This window comes from Anopheles arabiensis, chromosome 3, assembly GCF_016920715.1.
Source record: "Anopheles arabiensis isolate DONGOLA chromosome 3, AaraD3, whole genome shotgun sequence".
NCBI lineage: Eukaryota > Metazoa > Arthropoda > Insecta > Diptera > Culicidae > Anopheles > Anopheles arabiensis.
The window spans coordinates 27,766,247-27,787,339 of NC_053518.1; the positions used below are offsets into that span (position 1 = coordinate 27,766,247).

General features: G+C 51.8%; 1 protein-coding gene across 3 annotated transcripts; it reads left to right on the forward strand.

Moving 5' to 3' along the window:
• Positions 1-881: 881 nt before the first annotated feature.
• LOC120902683 (fatty acid synthase) lies at positions 882-19,974 on the forward strand. 3 transcript variants are annotated; one of them, XM_040311647.1, is made up of 7 exons: positions 882-1,527; positions 9,989-10,636; positions 11,680-13,816; positions 13,889-14,034; positions 14,114-18,516; positions 18,837-18,980; positions 19,081-19,974. In XM_040311647.1, the coding sequence occupies exons 2-7, from the start codon at positions 10,216-10,218 to the stop codon at positions 19,186-19,188; spliced, it is 7,359 nt and encodes a 2,452-aa protein (XP_040167581.1). In that variant the 5' UTR covers positions 882-1,527; positions 9,989-10,215; the 3' UTR covers positions 19,189-19,974. The 3 variants fall into 3 exon arrangements, with proteins under 3 accessions (XP_040167581.1, XP_040167579.1, XP_040167580.1); XM_040311645.1 differs by lacking the exon at positions 882-1,527 and adding an exon at positions 5,433-5,689; XM_040311646.1 differs by lacking the exon at positions 882-1,527 and adding an exon at positions 5,921-6,094.
• The last annotated feature ends 1,119 nt before the right edge of the window (positions 19,975-21,093 follow it).

The following is a 21,093-nucleotide window of genomic DNA, read 5'->3' on the forward strand; positions in this document are numbered from 1 at the left end:
TGGTGGAGCTTCGAATTGCATCAGGAATTACATCAGGAACAGCAGCAACGTCAGTTTGGGGCATCAAAGCAACGGTTGAACTAGTTTGCGCAGCGAGCAAGGGGGTTGTCATGGTGCGGCGGTACCGTATTGTTGGGTGTTTCCTCACCTTGAGAAAAGTGATGGACATGTGGCGGGCGGTTTGCGCATCATATGATTCACAGGCGCTTTACCGTTCTTAGTGGTCGCAAGGGAAAAGTATGTCGTTTTTCGTTGTTAGTTGCACCATTTTCTCTAAAAATGAAGAAGTGCGTGATGTAGAAAGAAAGCAACATTTTATGTACAATAACCATCTAATTTTGGGAGAGATTGTAAATCGTGCGTTTGCTTTGAATTCTTTACACACACACACAAACCGGCAACACGCGCGCGTCTCTTCAGCATCTTTGTTGTTGTTTGCCGATTTTTGTTTTCTTTCTATTCTTCAACTGCGCTGCGAGAATTTTAGCATCACCACACCGCGGCGCGCCTCTACTACACACGCTTCTCGCTTCCGTAAACTGTGTCGCGGCAACACGCACTATCTCTGTGTTGGTACATATCGTACGATATTTTCGAAAGCACTCCATCTCGCTTTGCTCGATACGGCGGGCCCGTTCGCTCGTTCGCACGGTTGCCTGGAGAAGAGCGTGAGCGAGAGAGCGAGATAGGTGGAGAAAGAAATCGGCTTCTCGCACTGTCATTTGCTCCCGCTCTGGTGTGCGATTGTTGGGGGAAAATTCCGTCCCTTTCTTCGGTTTTCGTCTGTCTTGCTGATGACCGCGCTGGCCGTTGCTGCTGGTGCAAGCTCAGCATATTTCACACACCAGCAAGCGGGCTGGAAAACGCACTCCAGCACAAGTATTCACCGCCGGCGGAAGCATTTTCCGAAGCGCTGCTGCTGCTGCACACGCCGTATCTTTAAAAGCCAACTCTCCCAAACAGCAAAAGAAGAATCGGGGAAAACGCAGATGAGAGCAGATTTGGTTGCAAATTGTTTTCGTGCAAACCAAGTGTGAAAATAAAAAGGGTTGAAATTCTTTGAAAAAAAAGGAAAAAGACGCGAAAGCAGCAGTGCACGTAAAGTGACAAATTAATGATAAAAGAGTATTGTAGGAGAAAGTACAGCACCGAAGTAAGGCCACCCCCCAGACAGGCCCAGTGAACGTTGGAAGTGAAGATTCTGCATCGTAGTAGCCTGTTCTGGTTCTTACTTTGGGACACACTTTTCGATTGAACCACAAAAAGTTAAGTTCGCGTGTGTGTGTGTTTTGTCTCTTTCGACCGGAAGTGTTGCCGGAAATTGATTGTCTGCGGTGAACCAGAAAGAAAAAAGGACTGCAAGTGTGCAAGTACAATTCTCCAGTGCCTGAAAGTGCATCTAACACCCCCTGGAGAAGGTGAAAGGTTATAAAGGCTTCTAGATAAGTTTGAATTCAACAAAAAAATAATTCAAAGACTGACATTGTGCGACACACAAATTCATCGTCCCAGCTGAAGGAAAAGGTGGTAAGTGCACGAAAGGCTACATTCGCTGCCTAACCTGCTTGAATTGCAATTGCGTTCTGTGGGAAATCGATTTTCCCTACCCCGAAGTGTTCGTCTGGCGTGGGCGTTGGGTGTGTGTTTCGTAACGAAATCGATCATTATAAACGCATAAAAGAGCGATGTAGGCTCCTCTCTGCCCAAGGGAACCTCTTGCCTCTAGGGTTCCGCTCTGGAACGTTCGCAAAAATCGATTGCACCGCGACAGCACATTGGAGTAGAGCCCAGAGAGATCGTTCAGTGTGTGATAAAGTGGCCGTAAAGTGCCACCGATAGGGGAAAGCGGGGCAAAATGGGCATGTGGGGCAAAATGGGCACCCTCTATTTAAGCATTATTTGACTACAAAGATACTTTCCAATGCTCAAAATGTATTCATTAGAGTGTTCTATGAATACCATGTAAGTTTCATAACCCTTACATAACAAATAACTAAGAAAAATGCAAAATAAGGTTTAGCAGCATATTGATGTAATTTTTGCCACTTCGAAAATAAGCTTAAACGTGTGCCACAGGGATGCGTTGAAGTTTTTAATGATATATTTTTAAAGATATGATATTTCTTTACAATTTGTCTGAAGCAATCAAGGCGATTGAATTCGTATTTTTACTAATATAACAAAAAATACAAAAATGCTACACGTGGGGCTAAATGGGCAGTTACTCTTGGGGCAAAATGGGCAGATGCTTTTGACATACGGCGCTTGGTGAGGCTATGGTGTTGTATTTGTCGCCTCAATAATGATAACAGGCACAGCTTCAAAACATTCGATTTTGTAGATTGAAACGTGTAAAAACTGTTATAATTTTGATAACATATTTTTGGAAGAACTTTAAGGGCTTTTCTGACCAGCAAATCAAAAGATAGAACGAAAAATACATTTCACGAAACGTGCGCAAAAGCATAGACCATTACCTAAGCGCAGTTGTTGTGGCCCATATTGCCCCAGTGTTTTGACGTTTCACAGTTTGTTTACATATGCCCATTTTGCCCCAGGGCTATGCCCATTTTACCCCGCGTGTCAAAATAGCTTCTCGTAAAACATCAACTTTTATTTTACATTATTTTCATGTTTTTAAGTTGTTTTCATTCTATGTGGCAATTTTAATCCATGGATAAATGGTGGAGGCATACAATAATGAAAGAAAAGTTGTGTTTTGTGGCATATTCAAAGGAATATTCAGTAAACTGCTTAACATGCCCATTTTGCCCCGCTTTCCCCTACATAGAGTTAGGGAGTCCATTTCCACGGCTGGAGCTCGCAAAGCCTCACCGCTTCTTTTACCTCTGCCAGACGAATAGCCGTCTCCAAGATGCTCCATCCTCAAAATTGGAGGTCTTTGACCCCTGTACCACAGGTTCGGTTCGGTTCAAAATGTGGTGTGTTTTTGTGTGTTAGCCCCCCTCTCTCTTTGCTTGGTCGCTCTCGGGCCGACGCATATGAATGAATGGGAGAAGTCGCTGGGCAGCAAAAGGAAGGAGGAAGACAGGAAGTGTGCAGATAGCAGGCCGGCAAACACCTGGTTCTTTGATGCCCGCACCCCTGCTCCCGTGTGCACTGGGTTAGGAAATATGGGAAAACGACGAAGACGGACGAAGTAGGCCGCACAACCGTTTCGCAAAATCCGTAATTAGTTCAACCAAGCCCCCTCCTTCCCCCCACTATGCCCCCTACCGTTAAACACACATACATACTCGCACACAAATACACCATTTGGTTTAGTGTCGAACCACAGTTGCCTTCGTCTGTTCTGTGCTTCTCAATCGATTTACCTTTTTGTGTTTGTATGTGTGTCTGTAAACCTTGTATTGAGCTACGGCGTGGGGTGGAAGGGGAGGGGGGGGGAAGGGAGTGAAGGCAGTCCGAAGGAAGTGGGTGAGGTTGGTCAACATTTCCATTTCGGTTGGTCGGTTGGTGGTTTGGGAAATTGATTTTAATTTTCCTTCATCCGTTGCCTTTCTTCTTGGAGTTTCGTCGCTCCTTCACGACCGCCACACACCGCGATTGCCGATCTGCAAAATCACAGCCATCCCTCCTTCCACTCTCCTCTGGCACCCTGGCACACCAGTTGTGATTGTGTGTGTATGTGTATGTGTGTGTCACATAAAATAGGATCGGACGATGTTTTATTTGGCAACTTTCACTTTCACAATTTTATTTGTTTCTTCGCCGTAGGAGGGACGGCCACACACGGCCACGTCTGGAAAGTTCGTTTGTGGGAGCAAAAGTTTTAGCAAAAGTTTAGAAGAAAAAAAAAAACACTGATAAAGCAATTCACAGCAAACACAGCCAACAAAAGGCAATTGCATTTGATAATGAACAGTGAATTATGCAGCGGAATAGGCAAACGCTTTGACACCGATTAGGCGCATCACACAATCAGCCCTCAAAAGCACGCACAGAGGCTCTGCTGTAAACAATCTGACTACTTGGATGCAGTTGCGTGGACCGTGTTGCATCATCTCTGGTAGAAAAAGAAAGAAAAAAAAAACAGATTGGTAGCTGTTCTTCCCGATGTGTTCCAGCTGACGGTGGGATGGGCTGATCGAGCAATCAGCAAGCGATCGCGTGTATCGCGTTACAACAATGTGAAGCGGAACGGAGGAACCGTTCGAGCACGCGCATTACACGCTGTACGACCGCTGTGGAGTCGTGTGTAGCAGGAGAAGCTTGGAGATTGTCCCAACCTGGACCCGTGGCGGGCGGCAAGGAAAGAACGCACGGACGGGAAAGCGAAACGTCACCAAATGGGACAGCTTCATCATTATTCGCATTCCGCTGCACGCACGCAGGTCGTACTAGATCGTTGCACAGGATTTGTTGCCGCATTTCCTACATTCACACTGCACCTCCCTCGATCTGCGTAAGAGCAGCAATCGGCTGGACCGGAGCCTGGGTGGTTGGAAAATTGTTCCACAAATGTCGCGCAATATCGCTAATCACTTGCACATCTAGAGCGTGCTCTCTGTCATTTATATGCGAACGTCATGCGAGCATTGGTAGAAGATTTTACAATTGTGGTCGATAAATGATCTGAATGATTGAGTAGTTACTACTTTGCTATTGAATATATTTGTCGTTCTCTCCTAGTGCTACCTAGTAGATCGATCAACCGATTAAAACACCTGTCGTACGATTAGCGACTTCAAGGAGTGGCGAAAGCATGGCAAAGGCCCTGGATGTCATGAGAATTCGTGGATTTAACCCCAACGATGCTGACGCAAGTGACGCAAAAATCTGAAACGATACGACCCACACGCCTAGCCTTGCGCATCTGCACCAAGTGCGCAAATGTGCTCTCCGCATTGCAATGGACACCGATCGCGTGATCTGTGAGCCGTCCGCAGCTCAGGCGCATGATATGGTATGATGCTTTCGGCGGGAGCAGCATGGTAGCAGATGCTTGATCTCGTTGCCCTTTTCCGACTCACGCAAACAAAACAAAAACGTGTGTGCGCACACACACACACACACACACATGCACACACCATGTGCCCACCCACAAATATGCACCGGCGGCAACTGACAACAACGCACGGCGCAGCAATGATCCACCAAAACATTCCGCAAAGGAGAAAGAAGGGCATTACACCAAACGGACCAGGGCCGAGGTACGACCAGACACACACACACACACTCGGCGAGGTGGAGTGTGCGTGATTCGCGATAAGGGTTTAGGACACGTTCGTGTGTTTGCCCGAAAGGACGGAGCGAACGAATCGGGCGGCGAGCCCATGGCGCTCACGAACACAGCGATAGCAGCAGCAACAGAACCGCATGGTACGTCATGGGAGAGAGAAAGAGAATGAGGAGGGGAGAGGGCATGGTGGAAGGACCCCATTTCTCCAGCATAAGTAGAACCCAACGGCCAAGGGCGGAAGCCAGTCGAAAGCGAAGCTTCAGCGCGTTCGGTCCAGAGTTGACCTCCGGTTCCGCCAGTTCACCCGTTTTTCCCCAAGAAACGACGCCCCAAGCAGCGTTGGTAGCAGGCGCTAATCAGCAGATCTCGGACCACGCGACGCTTCACCAGCATCTCCGTCCAGAAGATCATCCGATTCTTGACGAGCGAACGCATACATCAATCGTGTGTGTGTGTGTTGTTTCGGCGGCTTTTTGTAGTAAAGAGGTGAGCAGAGAGAGCAAGCGATTCGCGGGGAACGTATTGTTGCTGTGGACACTGCAGAGTGGCGTGTTTGGCTGCTGCTCCACGCTGTGAAGTGGAGTGAGCGAAGCGTTGTGTGAGAGAGGAGACGTGAGTAAGATGCGCACATCACTGCGAAAGCGCCTTCCTGTTCCCGAGATTCGCGCACCGGTTGCAAGCGACTCTTGGTTTTGATCTGACACCCAGGTTGGGGCATTCGACTTCGTCTGGTTCTAGAGAGCGGACGTGTAATTTTTGGGCAACCGATCGGAGAACAGAGTAGAAGGGAGCCGTGTGTGCACGCGTGTGCAAGTATATATGGTGTGATTCGTTGTATCCCGTGTTTTCTAAGACGCGGCCCCACAAGTGTGTACGACCCAGACACCCGCAGTGAGTTAAGCCCCTATAGGGAGATGATAGTAGTGGTCCAGTGGGAATTTGAAGTGCGTTTGAAGTAGTACACACAGTGCCAACGAAAAAAGAAAAACTTACAACGTGTACTATTCCAACGGTCGTTATCAGAACTCTTTACACTGTTCTGTGTGGAAGAGGGAAGGCAGGACAGACAGATTGTTCGTGTGAGCTGTCTCGGTGCAAGAGTTTGGCAAACATTGGACAAATATTTACAGTGCAGCGTAGTTTAACCAGCTGCGCAATGGTTTGCCACTCGATTAGCACTTCGAAATAATAAGCTGATAATGATCTGCACAAGATCATCGTTCTCCCAAATTTTGTGGAACAGGGGGAAAAGAACGCAGAGGAAAAGTACATAATCAAACGGCCACAGGCAACGATTCTGTTTAAAGGCTGCCACCTCATACCGGGACTGGCCTGTCTGAAGTTGCCAAGTGACGAAGAGCTGGAGCAGTATATAGCAGCCCCTGTCAACATGTCTCTTTCGACAGATGATAACGTGCATAGCTCGATCAGATCAAATTAAATGCGTAATGCAAGAAGATTACGTGGAAGAAGCCTGGAGACCAAGTGCCTGGAGACCTGGAATGCATTTGATTTGCTGACAAAAGATAAGCTTGTCGTGGAGAAGAGAGGACCCTACTGCTAATAATTTCTATCTATTTTAAAACACACAGAAACACGTTGTTAACATACAATCTGTTTCCCTGCACGGTTAGACAAGCGTGACGCGGCTAGGTGCGCAAGACCGAAGAAGCGCAGCCGATCAACGTTGCATCGCACGTTGCAGCAGCAGCAGCACCGAACCACGACACGCCACCTATAGTAGGTAGCGTGTGCAGAGCATCGGAAGTGTGTAAACATGAACTTGAACGAGGCAAAACATTAAACAAACGATTCCGCCGCACCAAGATCGCACCAAGATCCAAGGGGATAGTAGTTGCTGCCTGCCCCGGCCAGCCTAACACTCCCTCTAGCGGTCAGGGTCATTTGAGGTGATAGGCCGGCCTGTCCTGTTGGTGATTGGTTAATCTATGTTTTTTTTCCTTTCCTGCTCTACTGCTGTTTCTTTTTAGAGTAATGGAATTGCAAAAATTATCAACACCTCGTGGAGATTTGTGTGACGGCGCATCCATGCATGGGTGTGTGGAATGCATGTTGAAATAAAACCGGAAGATCGTTGGATGGCGTGATCGCCGGTAGACGTTAATGGGCGATAAAAAGGCTTCTCACGCGGAGCAGGATCGAAAAAGAGATCTCGACACAAGGGATTGTGGTCCCATTTTTGGCTATTTTAAATGCACAATTGCATTAATAATATCATCATCCTGTTGCCCTGTATTCGCCGGGAATGGTTTGTGACATGTTGCCAACCGTTTTTGGGACCCGGCTTTGTAGATTTGCAGACATTACGCTTTAATGAAGGTACAATAGAAACTCCGCTTCAACCTGATGAGAATGATACTGATTTTGTGTGATGTCGTCTCTGGTGTGTAACACAGTGAAGGAGCACACACAAAGGCCAATTGCTTGCCATCGCCTGTACTTGTTGAGAGCACGATCATCATCAAACCCCGCGTGTCTTTTTGCGAGGGCCTTGACCATTGTTGGCAGTTTGAATTTACTTAGGAACTGCTTTTTTCGCTTTTTTTTGTTGCTACTGCCTCTTCCCTTTTTTCTTGGAAGCTGCATCCACTGCTTCACGTATATATTTACGCCTCCGGGAGGCCCCATCGAGGCCCCCTTCCCGTGTTTCATCTTTTTATCACTACGGTGAGACAACGGTTACTGTGTACTGGCTGCCGAACCCCTACACAGGTATTGGCCAGTCATGATCATTCGATGTGTGTTTTCGTGTTCTCTTTTTTCCGTTGTTTCATAACTTACATTCGCAAGGGTTGACGTGGTTTTGTTTTGTTCACTTCCAAGTGATCTTTTTTTTACGTGCATGGTGTGATGATCATTTTGCCAGCCTAGCCTTCCCTTCCCCTGTCTTTGGCGGTGGACCGATGAACGAAGAAGGGTTTTGTGTGTTGCTGAGAAACTCGCAGCTAATGTGCGCCGAAGGGGCAGGGAGTTTGGCAATTTTTAATGCGATGCTCTTAATTTAGGTCGCCGAGAGTTGAGTTGTGGCGCGATGTTTTCGCTTGGCGAAAGGCTGCTGCTCGCAATGCTGTGTGCGCATTTCCTCCGCATTCGTCAAGCTCGTACGATTTTTGGGCGAAATTTTTGGCCAATGAATTCGGAATTCCACCAAGCAGTAGGCACCATCACCCGAAAGCAGAGCGAATGAGCGCGAGGAGGGTTTTATTGTTATTATTATTGTGTACACCAACAGATTTCCCCCAATCTTTCTCCACTTTCTTCAACGTTGGAGCGATAGGATGCTCTCTGCGGTTCGTTGGAGATCCGCTGGAGCCTATTACTTTGCTTCTTCGTTGCGTTGCGAAAGCCACACACACGTGGAATTACCTATCAGCGAGATAAAACTTGCTTCCCTTGTTGAACCACCATCTGTCGTTACGTGTGTAGTGTTGTTGATGTGGTGGCTGTTGAAATTGTTTTGTTTTGTTTTTTTATTTGCACAAAACAACACCACCAAAGCATTGTTTTCGTCGAGGAGTAGTGTCTCTTGTGTGGTTGAACTTTCAGTAAAAATTCCACCAACATAAAAACAGGTCCACTTCAGACCGGATCGCTTAACGACAGAGGGATAGCACAGGTTAATAAACGTTGCAATTTTGATACAGACGGGATTAGCAACAATACTGATAAAGAATCGTAAGGATCTTTCAGACTTCCAGTCTTTCTCAGCGAAAATGAAGTGTTACCTGGCCTCTTCTCTTGAGGTACGTCCTCGGTGTGAAATTCGATGCTGTTTCGCTTCTTACGTCAATGCCTCCAAAAACGATCGTCATGTGTATGGTAATCGGTATTTGAGGAGTGCTTGATCATTCGTCACAAACTCCTCATGTATTTCCCACTATTTTTTTTTGTCCGATCGATACAGATACAGCAAGAGGATACAGCGAGACTGGTTTGTTGAGTATTGAGGGGCTTGTCCATCGTTCGCTTTGACCGCTGTTGCCATGATAGTAATTCCAATCGACATTTACTGATAAGATTGCCACAACTCGGTGTACAGCCAATCGGTTAATTGCTTATCTCGAAGGGAGGGTAAGGATGCATTTCGTCCCTATCACTGTTGCTATTATTGGATTCGTTGACGGATTCGCGTGTGGGGCCTTATATCAGTCTATCAAAATCCTTATTAGTTAAAATAATGTAGATAGTGTTTGTGGTCGCATTTGCCCCTTCTTTATCTTTTGTCTAGCGTATACGATATCGCATATAATCTTTGTATGACGTCCATTGCCGACACTTTTTTGCGGTATCTTATCTTGGCGTAGCTCGTTGGTATCTCCTTCGTACATAGATGAGGCATGCAGCGCGTGCCAAAAATCAGTTCCATCGCTTCATGTATGCACTTGGCACCGTCTGGCTGGCCGGATTGGTTTAATCGAATTAAATTTCAACTGGCATGGCGTGCGGCGGCAATGAAACTATTAAACGTTTCCACAAACTCCCTCGGATAGGATGGATGGATGAGAGAGATGGATGATCACGACTAGCTTGTACGATACAGTAGATAACAAAAAAAGAGATTCCCCGTTGATTGTAATACGCACACTACAGGACCTTACGCTTATTATTGTTGAAGGCTTTTGTATGGATTCTGATCTGGTCTTCGATTTAATTAATTTACTTTTACTTCAATCTTGCCCCAACAGACATCAAGAGAAACCAATGAAAATACTGACTGACTTTGTATTTGTTTGCACCCTTTTCTCTCTTTTCCCTTTTCTCTAGCCACCAATTAGGCGCTGTTTGTTATCCTTCCAACAAACGCGTGGCATCCAACCCCCAGGACTCCGCAACAATCGCAGGGCATAGTCAGGAGCCAACGTCAGCGTTAACAGGCTTCTTCAGGCGTACCGTCCTCCCCCCGTGGTACATCGCGTACAAGCGCCGCCATTCCTTCGCGAGGCAAACGTTCGAACAGACGCAAACAACGACGCAATCAAAGCAGCTCGACCATGCCGGCCCGCTTCGAGGAGGTGACCGCTGCTGACACCCGTCGCGGTGTCCCCATCGATCTCGCCGGGGGACACTACGATGTCGGCGGTGGAGTGGGGGTGGGTGGCCATGGAGGCCACCCCCGGCCTGCCATACCTGACGACATCTGCATCACAGGCTTCTCGGGCCGGCTGCCCGAAAGCTCCAACATTGACGAGTTCAAGCGCAACCTGCTGGAGGGCGTGGACATGGTGAACGACGACGATCGGCGCTGGCCCCGCGGCCTGTACGATCTGCCGACGCGCATCGGCAAGATCAAGGACGAGGATCTGATGAAGCTCGATGCAGAGTTTTTCAAAATTCACCAAAAGCAGGCAGAGTGTATGGATCCGCAGCTGCGCATGCTGCTGGAGTGTACGCACGAGGCGATCATTGATGCTGGTACGTATACCTCCATTGTTTGCGAATGATGGGCAATTGGGGTGTGTGTAGTGCATTGCGCGCAAGCGGAAATGTCCAAAATAATAACAAAAAAAAAAAACGCTACAGGACGCTTAGAAAAACCTGTTTCGTCAAGAGTTTGCGCTCAGAAACGTCACACAGGCTTGTCCGTTATTTTTTGCCTATGTTCCATTTAATGATTGGCGCAAACGTTCTCGAGTCCGGCCGATCGTACGATCGCTGCCAATATAGGTATTCTGTTTGATAAGAAAAAAAACCACCCCGCTCAGGTGTACTTGTGCGCACAGGTTTCTTTCCGCCGACCGCAAATGACGCACGCACGCGGAAAAGAGTCACACATCTCTTCTCCCCCCCCATTGCGCGAACGATTATTTGATTTTGCCACCCCACCCGTACGATCGTCTGTCTGATCGTGTGCAGGCTTGTGGTTCGCTTCTTGACTTTGGTGGAGGGCCGGATTTTTGTACACAATTGAACGTTTCGTGCAGCGCTGTTTGAAGAGTGGCGAAGAGGGGAAGCAATTTTTCCGCTTTTTTTGTATCAGTTGCAGTAAAATGGCACTTTTTTCTGTATGCTAAACTTTGATGTAAGGTGCTAGGAGCGTTAAAGAACAAGTATCCGTTTCGTCACGCTCCTCTTTTAACTTCCTTTGCCCACACAGCACCATTTGCGAAGCATTTCCAGCCAATTGGTCATAACAAATAATAGCTCATTTACGTCGATTTTTAGTGTTGCGAATGACGACGGCACAAACACGAGCAAAAAAGTGCGTTTGAAATTGAATTGAAGGAAGGCAAGAGGAGAGGGGGCAAGCAGTATGTGCCGGACAATTGCGTCACAAGGTTAAACGACAACTTTTGCGAAGATTTGCGTAGTTAAAATGTTGTGAAATGTTAAGCTCTTTTCTGTCTCAGCTTGTGTGGTGTAACTGTAGGAGTGGTTTTTTCTACTTTATTTCAATTTTTTCAAGTATTTGAGTTCTTTAATTAACGTTTCGAATGTTTTTCAACACAATTTGCCAGGCATCAACCCACAGGAAATCCGCGGCAGCCGCACCGGCGTGTACATCGGCTGCTCGAACTCGGAAACCGAGCAGCACTGGTGTGCCGATCCGGACCTGGTGAACGGATACGGTCTGACCGGCTGCGCCCGTGCCATGTTTGCCAACCGCATCTCGTTCACGTTCGACTTCAAAGGCCCGAGCTATGCGGTCGACACGGCCTGCTCGAGCTCGCTGTTCGCGCTGTCGCAAGCGTTCGCCGACATGCGGGCGGGCCACTGCGATGCGGCGATCGTGGCCGGCTGCGGCCTCATCCTGAAGCCCACCATGTCGCTGCAGTTCAAGCGGCTGAACATGCTGAGCAAGGACGGCATGTGCAAAGCGTTCGACGAGTCGGGCAATGGGTACGTGCGGTCGGACGGCTGCGTCGTGACGTTCCTGCAGCGGGCCGCCAACTCGCGCCGCATCTACGCGAGCGTGCTGAACGTGCGCACCAACACGGACGGGTACAAGGACCAGGGCATCACGTACCCGATCGGCGAGATGCAGAAGCGGCTGATTCGCGAAACGTACGAGGAGATTGGGCTGAGCCCGGCCGACGTCACGTACGTGGAGGCGCACGGTACCGGTACGAAGGTGGGCGACCCGCAGGAGGTGAACGCAATTACGGACTTCTTCTGCAAGGACCGGAAGGCGCCACTGCTGATCGGGTCGGTCAAATCGAACATGGGCCACTCGGAACCGGCGTCCGGCGTGTGCTCGATCGCCAAGATCCTGATCGCAATGGAGGAGGGCGTCATCCCGGGCAACCTGCACTACAACAGCCCGAACAAGGACCTGTACGGACTGATGGATGGCCGACTGAAGGTGGTCGATCGCAATCTGCCCTGGAACGGTGGCATTATTGGGCTGAACTCGTTCGGCTTTGGTGGTGCGAATGCGCACGTCATCCTGAAATCGAACCCGAAGCCGAAACCGATCAGCCCGAAGGACGGTGGCTTCCCGAAGCTGATGGTGGCGTCCGGCCGCACGACGGAAGCGGTGGAAGCGTTCCTGGACCAGGCTGCTAAGAGCAAGGACGATGAGGAGTTTGTGGGGCTGGTGAATGAGATTCACAGCCGCAACATTCCGCTGCATAATCACCGCGGGTACACGGTGGTGGCGGGCGATGGACAGTCGCAGACTGTGCGCGAGGTGCTGGAGGTAAATGCGGATGAGAAGCGCCCGGTGTGGTTCATCTACTCCGGCATGGGCTCGCAGTGGGCCAGCATGGCGAAGGATCTGATGCAGCTGGAGGTGTTCCACAACAGCATCTACCGGTGCGCGGAGGCACTCCGCCCGGAGGGTGTCGATCTGATCGACGTGCTGACGAAGAGCGACGAGACCAAGTTCGACAACATCCTGAACTCATTCATCTCGATTGCGGCGGTGCAGGTGGCGCTGACCGATGTGCTGACGCATGTGGGCATCACGCCCGACGGTATGGTTGGCCACTCGGTCGGCGAGCTGGGGTGTGCGTACGCCGATGGGTGCTTCACGCCCGAGCAGACCGTGCTGGCTGCGTACTGGCGTGGTCGTAGCATCCTCGACACGGACCTGATCGCGGGCCAGATGGCGGCCGTTGGCCTGTCGTGGGAGGAGTGCAAACAGAAGCTGCCAAAGGACGTGATCCCGGCGTGCCACAACAGTGCGGACAGTGTGACTATTTCCGGCCCGGTCAGCTCGGTCAGCAAGGTGATTGCGGACCTGAACGCACAGGGTATCTTTGCGAAGGGCGTCAAATCATCCGGCATCGCGTTCCACAGTCGCTACATTGCGGATGCGGCACCGAAGCTGCGCAAATCGCTTGACCGCATCATTCCCAATCCGAAGAACCGTACGCCGCGCTGGATCAGCACGAGCATACCGGAGGAATCGTGGCCGACGGCACTGGCCCAACAGTCCTCGTCGGCGTACCACGTGAACAATCTTCTGTCACCTGTTCTGTTCGCGGAAGGGTTGAAGCACGTGCCGGCCAATGCGATCTGCATCGAGATTGCACCGCACGGGCTGCTGCAGGCGATTTTGAAGCGAGCTCTGGGAAAGGATGCGACCAACTTGAGCTTGATGAAGCGTGACCATGCAAACAACATGATCTTCCTGCTGAGCAACCTGGGAAAGTAAGTAAAGGAGGTGTTTCGTGGTGAAATTTGGAGCATTTTTCTAACACACTACTTTCATTTTTCCTGTAGACTGTACTCTTCCGGGGCGCAACCGCAGGTGCAGAAGCTGTACCGCCCGATTACGTACCCGGTGGGTCGGGGAACTCCCATGCTGAACTCGCTGGTCAAGTGGGACCATTCCATCAATTGGTTCCTCGCCAAAATTGGTGTTGAAAGTGAGTTTGCTTCGCTGCTTGGAATCGGATTTTTCCCTCCCGCCGATATTAACCATTTTCCTTCCTTGCTTCAAAACAGACAAATCGGGCGAAACGATCATCGATGTCAACCTGGGCAAGGATGAGGACGCCTACCTGGCGGGCCACACGATCGACGGGCGCGTGCTGTTCCCGGCCACCGGCTATCTGACGCTGGCCTGGCGCACGTACGCCAAAATGCAGGGCGCCGACATCGAGAAGACGCCGGTCGTGATCGAGAACGCGGTGTTCCACCGGGCCACCATCCTGCCGAAGGACGGTTCGGTCAAGTTCGGCATCAACTTCTTCGACGGTACCGGTGCGTTCGAGATCTGCGAGGGCGGCACGCTGGCCGTCTCGGGCAAGCTGACCATCCCGGAGAAGATCGAGCAGGAGGAGCTGCCGCTGAACAGGCTGGAGGCGGACAAGTCCGGCCTGCCCCTGAACATGAGCGACGTGTACAAGGAGCTGCGGCTGCGCGGCTACGACTACGCCGACATGTTCCGCGGCGTGACGCGCAGCGACGGGCGTGCCATCACCGGCGAGCTGCAGTGGCGCGACAACTGGGTCAGCTTCATGGACACGATGCTGCAGTTCAGCATCCTGGGGAAGGATTTGCGCGAGCTGTATCTGCCGACGCGCATTGAGAAGATTGTCATCAACCCGGCCCGCCACCTCGAGATGGTGGCCAACCTGACGCAGACGGGCGACGATCGCACGCTGCCGGTGTACATGTACCGGGAGATTAACGTCATCAAGTCGGGTGGAGTGGAGATGCGCGGACTGCGCGCAACGCTTGCGCCCCGCCGACAGGGCACGCAGGCGCCGCCCACCCTGGAGAAGTACGTGTTTGTGCCGAACGCCAATGAGAAGGAGCTGGCAGAGGGCAACAGCGAGAAGGCACGACTGCGTGCGATCACGGCCGCCGTCCATCTGGTGATCGAGAACAGTGCCGGCGCACTGAAGATCAAGGTGGCGGAGGCAAGCTTCGAGCGGTCGCCCGAAAACACGATGGCCGGCACGGTGCAGGCCATCATCGAGGGCGAGCCAACGCTCGCGAGCGATGTGGCCGTGGCGACGACGCACCAGCCGGACAGTCTGGTGCAGCACTACGGCGAGTCGGGCGTGCGCGTCCTCAGCAAGGACGTGGCGGCGGGTGCGATCGAGCAGAACTGCCACCTGGCGATCGGGTACGACACGTTCGGGCGGGCCGATCCGGACACGATCCTGCGCAATCTGCGCGACTCGATCAAGGCGGACGGGTTCGTGCTGCTAGAGGAGTCGCGCAGCACGTTCGATGCGCGCTGCCGGGCCGCGCTCGTAAAGGCTGGCTTTACGCTCGTCAGCACGCAGGTGTGTGAGAAGAAGGTGTTTGTGCTGGTGCGGCCGACCATTGCCGAGCTGGCGCAGCGCAAGAGCGTCGTGATCGCACTAACAGAGCGCTCGTTCGGCTGGGTGGAAGAGCTGAAGGCAGCGCTGGCGAAGGCGGAAGCGTCCGGCACGTACGTGTACATCGTGTGCCAGGGCGAGGAGCTGTGCGGTGCGCAGGGTTTGATGAACTGCGTGAAGAACGAGGTGGGCGGCAAGTTCGCCCGGCTGTACTTCATCCAGGACCGCAAGGCGGACAAGTTTTCGCTGACCGGCGCCATGTACAAGGAGCAGCTGGCGAAGGATTTGATCTGCAACGTGCTGCGTCCGGCCAATGGAACGCCGGCACCGGCCTGGGGCACCTTCCGTCATCTCCGGCTGGACAACCAATCGAATGCACCGTCTCTCCCTGTGGAGCACGCGTACATTAACGCGCTCACGAAGGGCGATCTGGCGAGTCTGAAGTGGATCGAGAGTTCGCTGTCGCGCGAGCGGCCCGATCCGAGTGCGCGCGACGCACGCACCGAGCTGTGCACGGTGTACTACGCGCCGATCAACTTCCGCGACGTGATGCTGAGCTCGGGCAAGCTGGGGGCGGACGCCCTGCCCGGCGATCTGGCCACGCAGGACTGCATCCTGGGGCTGGAGTTTGCGGGCCGTGACTCGAACGGACGGCGCATCATGGCGATGGTGCAGGCCAAATCGCTCGCCACGACGTGCGTGGCGCAGCGCAACATGATCTGGGAGATTCCGGACGGCTGGACGATGGAGCAGGCGTCGACGGTGCCGTGCGTGTACTCGACCGTGTACTACGCGCTGGTCATGCGCGGACGCATGAAGCGCGGCGAGTCGATCCTGATCCATGCCGGGTCCGGCGGCGTTGGCCAGGCGGCCATTTCGGTGGCGCTGGCGGCGGGCGTGACCGTGTACACGACGGTCGGTTCGAAGGAGAAGCGCGAGTTCCTGAAGCGCACCTTCCCGCAGCTGACCGACCGGAACATTGGCAACTCGCGCGACTGCTCGTTCGAGCAGCTGGTGATGCGCGAAACGCAGGGCCGCGGTGTCGATCTGGTGCTGAACTCGCTCGCCGAGGAGAAGCTGCAGGCGTCGATCCGTTGTTTGGGACTGAATGGACGCTTCCTGGAGATTGGCAAGTTCGATCTGAACAACAACAGCCCGCTCGGCATGTCGGTGTTCCTGAAGAACACGTCCTTCCACGGTATCCTGCTGGATAGTGTTATGGAGGGTGACGATGAGACGATCGCCGAGGTGGTGAAGCTGGTGGCGGACGGTATCAAGAGTGGTGCGGTGCGGCCCCTGCCGACGAGCGTGTTCACCGAGCAGCAGGTCGAGCAGGCGTTCCGCTTCATGGCGTCGGGCAAGCACATCGGCAAGGTAGTGGTGCGCGTGCGCGAGGAAGAGAAGGCGAAGATTGTGCAGCCGGCGCCGAAGCTGATCAGCGCGATCCCGCGCACCTACATGCACGCCGAGAAGGTGTACATCCTGATCGGGGGGCTCGGCGGGTTCGGGCTGGAGCTGTCCAACTGGCTGGTTTCGCGCGGCGCAAAGATCATCGTGCTGACGTCGCGCAGCGGCGTGCGCACGGGCTACCAGTCGCTCATGATCCGGCGCTGGACGGAGCGAGGCGTGAAGGTGGTGATCGACACGAACGACGTAACGACGCTAAAGGGTGCCCAGAAGCTGTTGACGGACGCGGCCCGGCACGGCCCGGTGGGCGGTGTGTTTAATCTGGCCGCGGTGCTGCGTGACGGCCTGCTGGAGAACTCAACCGAAGCCGACTTCCGGGCGGTGTGCGTGCCGAAGGTGGACGGCACGAAGAATCTGGACGTGGCGACGCGCGAACTGTGCCCCGAGCTGGACTACTTCATCTGCTTCTCGAGCGTGTCCTGTGGGCGCGGTAACCAGGGCCAGGTGAACTACGGGCTGGCCAACTCGGCGATGGAGCGCATCTGCGAGGCGCGCCACGCGGTCGGCCTGCCGGCGACCGCCATCCAGTGGGGCGCGATCGGCGATACGGGGCTGGTGCTGGAAAATCTGGGCGACAACGACACGGTGGTGGGCGGTACGCTGCCCCAGCGCATGCCGTCCTGCCTGCAGACGATGGACCTGTTCATGCAGCAGCCTTCACCGGTGCTTGCCTCGATGGTGATCGCCGAAAAGCGCAAGACGGACACGGGCGGCGTCAGCCTGGTGGGCTGCATTGCGAACATTCTCGGCCTGAAGGACACCAAGAACGTGTCGGACGGTGCGACGCTGGCCGATCTCGGCATGGACTCGCTGATGGGGGCGGAAATCAAGCAAACGCTCGAACGCAGCTTTGATTTGGTGCTGAGTGCGGCCGAAATCCGACTGCTTACGTTCGGCAAACTGCGCTCCTTCGAGAAGGGTGGAGCGGCGGCGGCCGGTGATGTCGGTGCGGCGGCGGGCGGTTCACCCGCGGCTGCGGCAGCGAGCGAAAACGCGATCGGCGACGGTACGCAGGTGAAGTTCAGTGCGGAGCTGATGCCGAAGGAGTGTCTGGTGCGGATGGAGTCGGCGGCACCGGCCGGCAGCAAGGCGCGGCCCGTGTTTGCGGTGCACGCCATCGAGGGCGTCATTACGGCGCTGATCCCGCTGGCCCAGACGCTGCCGGTGCCGGTGTACGGTTTGCAGTGCGACGAGGCGGCCCCGCTCGAGTCGCTCGTGCTGCTGGCGGGCTACTACATCAAGCAGATTCGCACGGTGCAGCCGCGCGGTCCGTACACGATCGTGGGCTACTCGTTCGGTGCGTCGATCGCGTACGAAATGGTCGCCCAGCTGGAGAAGGCGGGCGACACCTGCCAGCTGCTGCTGGTGGACGGTTCGCCCCGGTACGTGAGCTGGTACACCGAGGCGCAGAAGCAGCGCAACGCGAACGGCGAGGTCGTGCAGGCGGAGGACGAAGCGTACGCGCTGGCCTACTTTGCGATGGTGTGCGGTTCGCTCGACTACGGACGCACCGCGAAGGAGCTGGTCGAGGCGAAGTCGTGGGAGGAACGGGTGGCCAAGTGTGCGGAGATGGTGCACGCGAAGGCACCGCAGTACTCGCTCAAGCTGGTAAGTGGCCTACGCTGCCTGTTGCTTTACTTTGTTACAGGGTTTTCCAGGGGTTTCTCATAGCTGTGCGACTCTTCCCTGACTCTTTCTTATGATGCATATTGGACGTTATGGTATCCTGTTTGGACAGGCTCATTGTAAATTCCTATTGTATTTGTCCAACAAGGGTGATACTGAGTCCAATTCCCATTAAATTGAGTTCATTTCTCTTAAGAAGGGGTCAATAAAGTGTACCACAGCAATGAGTACTCCTGGAAAACTCTGTATCGTTTGTGGGCAGAAATTTGACCTTTTCCTTCTTTTTTGTTGCATTCCTTCAGCTCGCCACCACCGCCAAGTCGTTCGTGGGCAAAATCGTCGCCAGCCACATGTACAAACCGGCGTCCAAGATCAAGGCCACGGTGAAGCTGGTGAAGCCGACGGAAAATTACGCCAAACTGCAGGGCGACTATGGCCTATCGGACGTAAGTATTTTGAACGGTTCGTTTGGGTGACCGTTTTGTTTGCGTGGCGGAAATCATATACTAATTGGAAATTGTGTCTTCTTCCACCCCACACATACAGCTCTGCCAGCAAAAGGTTGAACTCTTCACGGTTGAGGGCGACCATCGATCGATGCTGCTCGGTGATTCGATGAAGAAAATCTCGGACGTGTTGCAGAAGCTGCTCTAAACAGGTGGTGCGGTGCAATGCCCGACTCGACGACTACTTCAACTCTCTTAAGAGCTCCTGCTGCGTAGAGAAAGAGGAGGCCCTCTGTAATTTATGAAACATTTCCGCTTCTAAACGCGTTCTTAGCGCGCAAAGAGAGAGAGAGAGATAGAGCTTGCGTAGAGATAGATGGCCCCAGTGATTTCATTTGATCGCCTGTTTTAAGCAACCAACATTCCAACAGAATCTTAGCCTTTTAGTAATAATAGTAGTAGTAGTGGTAGTAGTAGTACTTGTTGCGCTCACACCATTATCATCACTTCAATTGTGCACTTCAACCCACATTTCGAGAGAAACCCAATGCAAACATAAGGCCTTTTCTTTTGTACATAAACTCAAAAAAAACGGGGAGAACTATTGGCTTTTGTTTTAGAGCTACAACAACTGGCTGCTACTACCACCACTACCGCGGCCACTGTAAGCAGTGGCTTCCGTAGCATCCCGTAGCAGTTAGCAGCCCCAGCTCCGGGATGAAGGGGACGATTTAGCCGGAAGCTAAACAAAAACAGCACACGTGCGACATGTGACATAGATGTGTAAGGAGGGAACATTTGGGGAGCGGATCGTTTTGCGTTTAAAAAATGCAATCACTGCTGAATGTTTTGTAGAATAGATTAAGCTTTAGCAGGAGTAAATTTGAAAAATGCTTGCTGCTTATGTTAGCATGAATATTTTTAGTTTTTAACAAAACACACTTTGTCGATAAAAACAAAACCAGTTAACAGAAAACATCACAATTTAAATTAATTCGACCCTCTTTTTCTCTCGATCCCTTTTCGCCATTTCTCATTCTCACAATGGTTGAGCTGATACGGATGACAAAGGGGGAGGAAAGGGAAACATTGGAGGGAAATGGGTTTGCTTTCGTATTTAAATGTAAGAAGTGCAGTTTTAAAACTGTGAAATTGAATTAACTGTTCACCCCTGCCAAGCGCAGGTTTGATTTTGTTCTCTACTATATGTCGATCGATGGATGGACGGGGGGTGGGGTACGCTTTTATGAAAAGTTACTCTCCCTGTCTAAAGAAGCGGAATGCGGAGGGAAATGGATCGATGCAAAAAAGTTGGAAAATAAAACAAACAAAAAATGGCATGAAATGGTAGAGAGCCAGTGGCGATAAGAAGGTAGAAAGGGGATGCGCCAGAAAGCGTTGGCAGGATTGAGAAAGCTATAGAGAACAAATACAAAAAAGGACATCCAGGTTTTAGCTATTAAGGTGCAAATAAATAAAGTAAAATAACATAAACACATACCTACACAAAATCAAATCCTATCTACTATTAGAAAAGGGAGAGCAGGGAGAGCTGTAGAACGGAAGTAACATCATATTAAAGTAGCACGGTTTATTAGAAATTGTGAAAACCCCCATGAAATTGACTCACACAAACTGACACAATATTCTCATTGGTGTGCGATACGATACAATTATACCTATTAAACTTTATACAAATGGTAAAACAAAACATAAACCAATAGTCTGCACAAAACTGCACTTATACCCCCCCCCTCCCACTAGCGCACCATGCCGTCTTATTAGGCTGGATGGATTCTTCTCCTTCCTCTTTTGCACAGTTTTTACCGCGCACTTTAGTGAGCAAACCTTTGCCAAGAAGCAAACAAACCTGCAACACAATGGAATGGAATAAAATCGTTGCGCCGAGAAAAGGGGGAAAATGGAGTCGATTCAGTAACAAATGAAGAGCTTTTGGCACGCGCCAATCGAGAACGCATGGAACTATCACGTGGCTTATGTGACCGAGGCGGGCAAAGAGAGAGAGAGAGAGAGAGAGAGAGAGAGAGAGAGAGAGAGAGAGAGAGAGAGAGAGAGAGAGAGAGAGAGAGAGAGAGGGGGTTGAGATCGAGAC